This window comes from Morone saxatilis, unplaced genomic scaffold (genome assembly GCF_004916995.1).
Source record: "Morone saxatilis isolate NCDOM2014 unplaced genomic scaffold, NCSU_SB_2.0 Contig5, whole genome shotgun sequence".
Classification (NCBI taxonomy): domain Eukaryota; kingdom Metazoa; phylum Chordata; class Actinopteri; family Moronidae; genus Morone; species Morone saxatilis.
Genome location: NW_023340095.1, coordinates 19,555,397 through 19,565,157, shown reverse-complemented (window position 1 = coordinate 19,565,157; position 9,761 = coordinate 19,555,397). Strand labels below are relative to the sequence as shown.

At 40.9% G+C, this 9,761-nt stretch overlaps 1 protein-coding gene across 4 annotated transcripts in view; it reads right to left on the bottom strand.

The window, feature by feature from the left end:
* Positions 1–9,761, bottom strand: part of ppp2r3b (protein phosphatase 2, regulatory subunit B'', beta) — a 20,355-nt gene that overhangs the window by 1,294 nt on the left and 9,300 nt on the right. For 3 of the 4 annotated variants that reach the window (XM_035676338.1, XM_035676339.1, XM_035676341.1), the window contains 11 exons: positions 8,161–8,346; positions 7,665–7,768; positions 6,936–7,038; positions 5,478–5,552; positions 5,280–5,366; positions 4,652–4,808; positions 3,927–3,975; positions 3,711–3,800; positions 3,442–3,617; positions 1,973–2,091; positions 1,774–1,880 (listed from right to left, as the gene is read on the bottom strand). In XM_035676338.1, coding sequence (XP_035532231.1) covers positions 1,774–1,880; positions 1,973–2,091; positions 3,442–3,617; positions 3,711–3,800; positions 3,927–3,975; positions 4,652–4,808; positions 5,280–5,366; positions 5,478–5,552; positions 6,936–7,038; positions 7,665–7,768; positions 8,161–8,346 — 1,253 coding nt within the window. Of the gene's footprint in view, positions 1–6; positions 599–1,773; positions 1,881–1,972; positions 2,092–3,441; positions 3,618–3,710; positions 3,801–3,926; positions 3,976–4,651; positions 4,809–5,279; positions 5,367–5,477; positions 5,553–6,935; positions 7,039–7,664; positions 7,769–8,160; positions 8,347–9,761 lie in introns of those variants that run through there. The other variant, XM_035676340.1, reaches the window with a different exon arrangement.

The window sequence follows — 9,761 nt, the reverse complement described above, 5'->3', positions numbered from 1 at the left end:
AGCCGGTTAGCTTAGCATAGCACAAAGACTGGAAACAGGAGTAAACAGCTAGCCTGGCTTTGTCCGAAGGTCACACGCACCTAGCTCCTCTGAAGCTCACTTATTGCTTAATCTGTTCCCCCGTTTCCAGTCTTGATGCTAAGCTAAGCGGCTGCTAGCAGATATGAGAGTGGTAGAGATATTTTCATCTAACTCTGATCAAGAAAGCAAACTGTTCCTCAAAACAGACAGAAGATTTTCAACAAACCAGTGCAACTGGAAAGGAACGAAGGAGAAACACATGAAGGCATGACAGAGATGGTGCAGGAGTACAGTTTCTTTTTAGAAGAGGAAGGATAAAAACAGAAAGTGTCCGGTTCAAAAACAGACTCCCAGCTCTAACACATGGCTCCATAAACTGCGACTGTGCTGTCTGACAAGACAACTATCTGCTGCCAACAGCACGGTCAAACTGGTGGGGTGAGGGTAGAAGCTAGGAGTGGGTTTAGGACTAGACGTCCAGAGAGAAGGAGGAGGAGAACACTTGGTCCCTTGCTGGTTCCCTGAGGGTCTTACCTGCTCTGGTTTAGCAGCCTGTCTTTAGCAGTCGGTGGTGTTCCTAAAACCGCCACACAACATACCTGTCAACAGCCTCATCTATCACTGACTCGCTCTCAGAGGGGCTCTGCTGCTGGACATTACGGCCAGCCTTAGCAAGGAGGCTTCAAGCTGTCAATCTGCTGTGTATATCATCCAGTTAGACAGAAAATTGTTTGAAATCAACTTGCCCTCAGCTGATCTTACAACCACTTTAAAAACAGTGCAAGCTTTGTTATCTGAGTGTGTGAACTTAAACCATCACTGTGTGACTGCACAAATAAGCCTTCTTAAAAATGTTATCAATTACCCCATTGTGCTTTTCCTACCGTCACATGACCAAATGTCTGCTGCAAAAATAGTTTCTATGCCTCCACATACAATATTGATAATACATCACTTCAATCGTGGTAAATATTTGTCATTACAACAGCGAACACAAAAATCAAGGTTCGTATTTATCGAACTTCAAAATTACACTTAGGAATGAAATATAGAGCCAACTTAGGAGACAAAAAGTTCTTCACTGTAACCGAATAATAAGACCCATTAATCAAACAATAAACTCCTTACTTACTGCAAAGTGACGAAATAACCTTTAAAAGCAACTTTAGGTGATCACATCTATGCTTTGAGCAGGAATAGCCAATTAAAGTCAAGGATTTACCCTACATCTGACATATTGTTCATTCGGTAAAAAAAATACTTAACTCAATGATGAGTTATTCTGCAAAAAATATGTGCTTGTATTCTTCAAAAAAAAAAATCATTTATTTGTGTAAATTCCTTTTAAAATGAACAAATCTAATGTACTTATACTATCTGAACAGGGATGAAATTATAGGAAACATTTAGGGATGTACCAATGACCTTTTTTTAAACCCCTGATCCAATCTGAGTAATTTAATAGTTATTAATTTAAAAGTTATTTAAAAGGCACACCTGACGGCAGTTATCAAGTAGCCAATCTGATGAAGCAACATGTGAAATATGTAGTTTGCTAAGTTTTCTTTTGTTTTGAATGTAATAAAACAGTGTTAATCCCAGTAACTTGGTGTGTGCTGGAATATATTTGTTTGCTCTGCACCGGCTGGCAGCCAGGCGAGAAGCACTGCAGTGCACGGGGTATTGTCAAGTTTTTGTAGGATTTTTACTTGCAGGTGTATCCAACAGACCCACGAGTAAAGTCAGACTTACACATCGTTGCACTGATCGTTGGCAGCCTCCTCAGCCACCAGGATGTCGTACTCCTCTGCAGCGTATTTCTCCCAGTCTGAGACCTCCTGGCCGTCCGTCTCCACCTCCTTAAAAACACGACACGTTACGTGATACACTCGAGCTCTGACTGTCGTGATGCCATCACACATCTGGTGACATCCTATCTGTTTAACCTTACCCTTATCACAGAGAACGGGTCCCTCTGCTCGTGGTCCAGGTACTTCTCAATGTTGAAGAAAGTGTCGAAGAAGATGTGGGACAACTTGCACCTTTTAAGGTCCCGCAGAGTGATCTTACCTGGATGGAATAAAACAGGCACTTCAGACAGGTTCAAACGGGCCCAGTGACAGATGACCTAACGCATGGCTATTACTACACTATTGAAGACGTCTCACTTCAAAGTTTTTAGCTTGACTTTGCCATCCAATCTAGCTTTCAAAATTGGCCCGAGACTTATCTGACTCTGGTGTAAATGTCGAGTTTTTGGCACCAACGCTCACCCTAGCTCATCTTCTAGAGTGTCAAGGGTTAAAGATGTGGTCTTTTGCCGACTGATCACACAACGGCTGGGCCACAGTATTTCAATCTAAGGCTGTAACTAATTGTTGCTTTTATTATTTATTAATCTGTCAATCCTTTTCTCCTATTAACTAAATCATGTAGTCTCTATAATAACCAGTTGTCAGAACAATCAAAACCTCAAATTGTTTTGGTTGAAAAGCCAATGATACTGATATTCAATTTATAAAAATGTGAGTTGCCAGCAAATATTTGGATTTTTATTGAATTGACAAATTGAAAATTATTAATGGCCTATTAAAACAGTTATCATTTTCATCTGTTTCAAACCTGTGTCAAATATGTATAAAATGCAAGGCTGATTTTAAACATTGTACTGATTCTGCCAGCCTAACCTTCATGCCTTAGAAATCTCTGATACCTGAAATGGAGGGATGAGATTTTTATATTTCTGTAGCAGCCAAAAATCAGCTTCTGCTTCAGAAGAGACTTTTGGGTAATGAGAGCAACGTTTTGCATTCTTCAGCAGTGACATGTTAGACATTCTCTGGGTTGTTTACACTCATCTGATCTGCACATTAAGCTCCTTGTTATGAAATATAACATCTCTATACAGATAGAGTACATTTCATGTGCCTGCACCACAGAGCAGAAACCTCCTTTTAATGTGAAACTAACTTTTAGATCTGAAGGTCAACTGTGTGGGGGGGGAAGCACTACGACTCAAATACTAAGTCAAGAAGTTGTTACATCTCATATTACACGTTATATTACACAGCTACACTAGTACAGAATACCATCAGGTCGACCAAGGGTCACATTCTTGCTGTGGCCATCAATACTAAACATGCACACCCTCACCATGGAATAGTGTGTTCTAAATGGCGTAGTGGTAAATCTAAGGGCTGGAGGGAGTTTGTTGACCGTGTGGATAACACCAGCAGCTGGCAGGGGGCAGTCCAGATCAGTCAGTCAGTCTCTCATCTCTAATGTTCCCTCAGGTAACAATCAAAACAATCTGAAAATGTGTATGCGTGTCTGTGCCGGTCACTGTTAAGAAATTGCACCTGTCAGACTCTCTGGTGTGTGAACTTCTGAGTGTGTGCATAAATGTAAAACTGGTCTGACCTTCGACCTCGGGCTTGACGAGGTCAAGCATCTGGCAGAGGCAGTCCTCGAAGGGAAGGGGCTCAATGGCCATGGTCTCCAGCTTCTGACACTGCTCCTCGTAGAAGTACTCAAGCTCGTACATGCTGAGCACCCCGTCCCCATCCAGGTCCATACAGCGGAACCAGTACTCTATACTGGACGCAGACAGAGCAGCGAGCAGAGGCGCATGTGAGAAAAGACATCAAAGGAAACAGAAGATGCACTGGTGCGGCTGTGGGTCTACATACCTGGTGTCGGTCTTCTTGTCCTCCTCAGACATGAGGAACCAGACAAAATCAGCATAACTCAGCCGCCCTTCCTTATACACCCGCCTGTCTCTGATGGAGTAAACCACACAATCACTGTTAAAAACTCAAAGAGAAAATGTATCTTTTCTGAAAAAATAAAAATAAAAAACTGTTCAGCACTTATGATATGCATTGTTTAAACTCTATTACATTTACCTTGTAACTGTTCCTGAGAAAATTCTCTCAATCATCTTATGGGAGATGGCTGGGGGAAAAAAGAGAGATCACTTACAATGCAGACTGGGGGAAAAAAGGTCCTCTCTTATACAACAGCTCTTTCAGTTAATGTACAACTTTTTCACAACACATGTAATCCATTCTCACAGACTGTAAATCCAGACTGGCTAGTGTAGCTCTTTTTTATCTTGACAATGCTATAAATCCTCTGGTCATCATTTTGACCATATAGTGGTAGAAATTGTTCCAGACATGGCGTCATTTGAGCAGAGTATATTTGCTGCTTTCTTATTGATCTTGTGTCTCATTTCCCCTGCCCCACTCACAGACCATCAACCAAGAACATGTGGTGTTGAGTGTGTGTGGAGGAAGCGTCAAAGACAAGTCTTTTTCCCTGAGTATGTGTTTGTGTGTGAGCAGTAAATCCGGACAAAACACTTACAAATGCTTTTTACTGTTACATGTAGTTTCAGCCTACTGACAGTGCCAACAAATGCCAGGACGGTTAAGAGAAGTTAATTTAGTAGACTCTTTTGTTCTGACATGGTCTCAGTACTTGACTTTTTTTATTTATATTTTTTTTTGTATGTGATTATAAGATATATCGTTTATCTGAATACAACAAATTCTGAAACATATTTCAAAATCATTTCAAAGTTTGGTTCTAGTCTGAGGTGCTTTCTTGAAGAAGTGTGCTTGTGAACCTTGGTCATTATGCTGTGCCAGGTCCTTCTGGTCTATGTAGAGGTCATGGTCAGTGTCCAGCTCCCAGAACTTGCAGTAGATAACGTAGAAATGTTCATAGGAGAAGAACTCTGTCAGCTGGTTCACGTCCTCTTCCTGCTCCAGCAACGCCAAATTCTGGGACAGAGGGGGAAAAAAAACATTAAATGTCTAAATGTCAAAATTTCCATGTCATTTTTATTAGTATTAAGTAATAATTATCAATATACTGATATTAGCCAAACTCTGTGCTGTACACCCATAACAGTTTACAGACCATCTGGTTTAACCACTATACTTTGTATAGTGCAATGAGGAGTTAAACATTATGGGTGCCCTCGCTAGTTTTAACCCTAAATGAAATGGTTTAGATCATAGATCATCGTTGCCATATTCCCAGATTTTAACGTTATCAGAAGGTACAGAAATGATGGCCCCAACTACAAAAATAAGACCTAAGTAGATATAAATGTTTCCTTTAATAAACCTTACAATATTAACACAGGTTTTCTTTAAAATCTTAAAAAATTATAAAAATATAAGTGATTAGTGTTAAAAAAAAAAAAAAAAAAAAAAACACATAGTAACACAGAAAAAAGTGTCACATACCTGAAGAAAGTTACTTTTCCTGAGCTCAGAATGTGTTATTTTCCCAGTCCATGACCGGTTCACATTGTAGAATATCCTCTGAATCACCTGAAAAACAGTCGACCATATGATCACATATAAATAAATAATGCACGAGAAACATTAATCAATGCAGTGCCTCTTTCACTACTTGCTACTGGAGTATTAATGTGCGTGTACCGTGGTGATGTATCGTGAGTGAAAGTCCGGTGCCTCCTTTAGAAAGGCCAGGCCTGCGTGTGAGTTCACCACATCCTGAAAACATAAAATAAAGTCAGTTCACTTTGTCTCTACTGCATGCCTCATTCCCATAACACAAAACTAACAAACAGAAATGCAAAAGAACATCTCCGTGACATATGTGCCTACTACAATAACAAATACACATGTTCAGTTACATCCTGCAGTTACTTTCAGAGACGAGTTTAATGGCAAACCACATGTGTCTTTCTTTTTTGGTAGACAGAACACATGACGTTCAGAGTAGATATATAAATGCATACTTATTTAAACATCAGAAGTTGTCAGGGTCTATCTACATCACTCTATCCTGCCATATGCTTTATAAATTGTGCTGTGTAAGGAAAAGGCTCCAGGCCTTGTTGGGAGAGACCATCAAATTTAAATGCTTCTTTTGAAGTCAAAAAACACTGGGTCGACCAGTTTTTTGGATGAGCTCAAGCCTGTCTGATTTGACAGCAAAGTGGTGAGAAGGCCAAAGAAAAGACGCTTGCTAGTGACTGCTCGTAACCTTCTCTCCTTCCTCATGTCATAAAGTCACAGGGGGTGTGCTGCATTTTAAATGAACTGTAGCTATATTCTTGCCATGAAACTTCCTCATCTCTTTTCTTTATTCTTCTCCTTCCCCTCTGCTGGGGGAAAGAATTGTTGACATAAATGCGAAGGCGGCAATGAAATTAAAAGGCCTTATTTCAGGGCAGCCGTCGTGCCTCTTTGACTCGTACTGTGAGAAATTAAATCATAGAGAAACACATAAATCACTGGGCACAGGAAACAGGCGGGGACAGTCAAATCTACTCCACTGCAATCCGCCTTTCATTCATCAAAACAGTCAAAGGCGATTCGCTGAGCGGAACCATACAAATTAAACAGCGTGTGCCACAAGGCATCTCTGCTGGTATGCTAACGGCTGTTCAGTGCAGCCCAGTCGCTGCTGCCAGCATGAAAATGAATCAGGTGTAGGGCGGGGCTAGCATGGAACACCAACAGCTTGTCAGGCAGAATGAGAACACAAAAAGCCAGCACAGCAGGTCCACACGGCAAGACTGACCAAACACTCAATTAGACTAATCTTATGAATCATTTGATGAATCTGGATCTATGTTTTCTGGGATTATTCTAGAGCTATGATTTGTGCACTACATGAGACGCATTTCCATCTCCATTCATTTCTGCTGAGCCCTGCACCAAAGGAACATCCCTCTTTACTATACTCCCCACCACGATATTACTGGCTAACAGTAACATCCCTGAATAAGTCCTCCGCCACATGAAAAAGCACTGCCTCAGCAGGGCAGTCCAAAAATGAAGTCCAGTTCGCACCACCCCAGCCAATGCAATTTTGCCATCCTGCATTGCCAAGTCCAGCCCTCTCCCTGGGTGTGCTGCAGCCAGTACCTGCAGGAATGGAATAAAGTCGTCTTGTTCCAGGTAATTACAGCCAGGCTTGGCCAAGAGGTGCACAAATTTAGAAGCGTCATCGTGACAGGTCTGCAGAGTTCTGGAGAAGAAAAGAGAGAACAGATGGTTGCAGGGTTACTCCATCTTTCACTTATCATGAGCACAAGTTTGAAATCAAAAAGTGCTCGTGCAGGTATGATACATTCTGAAATTAGGATTCTGAATCGCTGCCTGGCGATTATTAGTGTTGAGTGTTATGGTAGCAACAGGGAAATAATGCAAGTGTCTGTTGTGGCCTCTCCTCTAAGAATGGCTCAGTCATGAGCTCAAGTCAGAGGTCAGGTCTGTCCAGCTCTCTGGAGGATCACACATTAATACAAGAGCATGCCTATTGCATACAACAGCATTCAGCACACAGCTAAGTGCACAGCCGGCATTACAATAGCACTATGGTATTCCTTTCAATTTTAGGCAGAAAGACAGTGAATGGATGTTTTCGTTCAAATACTGTATATGGCCAGCAGCTATTCCCTCGTGGGCATTTGTGAGGCTTTTGTGATCAATGGTGTCTGTTTAGAAATGAAAAGGAAAATGTGATGATAAAGAGCTGCATGCAGCGTCTGTAATCTCAGCAAGTGGTCATCATTGTTCTAAGGAGACTGTATGAGCCATTTGGCTGTGAGTATACCAGTGGTCCAGTGAGAATAAGAGGAGCCATTGTCTTACTTTCTCCACATAGCCACGAACTTGTGAACGGACACGAAGCCGGTCCTGTCGCCTCCAGCCGAGCAGAACAATGGCATTTTCCAGTAAAAAGGACACTCACAGGCCTTGGGAGACAAGGAAGCAGGAGAGATGGGTAAGTGTGTGGTGTGCATATAGAGAAGAAAACTAATATAAAAACTAAATAAGCTCTTAAAAACTTCCTGGACACACATGATCTTTAATGCAAAAAAAGATCAGCACAATGACACATGACACTATTGGGCTGACAAGCAGCGTTGCATCACTTAAAGACTTCCCTGAGGAAACCTAGCTGTCATTTCTCTCTTCACTCAGGTTCCCCTCAGGCCATTGCTCACATTCCTCCGGGAAACGGAGATAATATTTTCCGAGAGGTTTAAAATCAGCAAACATTCGTAAAGTCAGGAGTGAAATGGCACTAATGAAAATAATTTGCTGGGTGGCAGCTGAACCTCCATGCTACAAATCACACACTCACCTTGGCAACCTGCCCCATGTCCTCAATGGTGGCCCTTTCATTTGGGAATTGGGAAAATATTTTCTCAATTTTGGAAATGAGGCTGTCAATGTTGAGATTGGCTTGGGGCCGGCCCTGTGGGAAGTGAAACTTTGGAATGCTTTCACTCAACGCTGTGGTGACGGGCTCCTCCGTCCTCACCTGGGCCTGAGACAAACACAGAAGTAAACCGTTAGCCACTGATGCTAGCAAATGCTTACACCTCACAGCACAAGGAGTCCAGCGAAGGCGAGCCTTAACACAGACGTTACAGAGTCGCCACTATAACCACATCTCTCAGCAGCCCCAAGGCCCAGCAGGGAACAGTTTGGACTCAGCAATCATAATTATTAGTCGTTTATCTGTGATAGATGCTGTTGTGATAGACATTCCCCTCTAATAGATTGTCATTCTGTAATAGATTTAAATTAAGCTGCGTCAACTCACATTATTATGTGTAGAGTGGTTTGACTGATTATTTTAGTCTGTTGCCAAAAACCACGATTGATTGATTGTACTGAACGTGTGTAACTTGTTAACAGTCATCTGTTTGTCAAATACTCGATAAGGCTGACGAACACATCATTTCTAAATGAAAATCTATGTTAATATAAGGACAGATGTACTACACTTATTTAATATATTAAACACAAGCATAAATGACAGGGAAAAAAACATCATGATATCTGTGGTACCAATAAATTGTTATATATATAATAAATATAATACATTTAATATATTTCGGTCTTTAACAGAATAATCTGATCTGACTGGAACAAAAACTGCAGCTCAAACAACATGAGATATGGTAACAAACTCTGACTTACTCATGTTTACTGATGCTATTATTTGATCAGTGAGACTAATTAATATTCCAAATGTTGTTTATAAGTCAAACTCTTCATGTTATGATCCATTTTAATATATTTTTGAATTATATACTCCAAAAAATATTGACTGGACTGGAAATACAAGATTTTAACACGTCCCTCTTAATGACTGCATTAATCTGGCGGACAATAAGAGCAAATACATAAATTGGCCTTTTAACAGCAAAAATGTTGACAGTAAAACAGGAAAATAACAGATAACATTACTGATGGCTCATTATAATGTCCCAATAAGCCACGCATGCACAATATCATGTCCTTGGAACTGAAAGACCTGAATGAAATACTTTATTAACGGTATTAATTACAGTGTGGCAGTACGTCTGCTGCAAAATGGCTGATAAGAATCTGATTTTCTGTAGTGGTCATCCCCAGTGAAGGACTGGATGACTGCAGTGTCATAATGCATACATTGTGTTTATGTTATGTTTCACCACAAAAAGAAAGGAAGCCTCCTTACTAGGTTTAAAGGTCCAGTGGAGGCGGCCATGTTGAACCGATATGTTTCTGCAGTAACTCAGAACTAAAACTAAACACTGGATCTACAGAGGGCAGTTCATGTTTATCACTCATTTCATGGCCACCATAGTTTCTACTTCATGCTTGGAAGGAGAGGGTGAAACGAGGGAGCTGCAATCTACACATACACTGCTAGATGCCACCAAAACATACACACTGATCCTTTAAACAGTG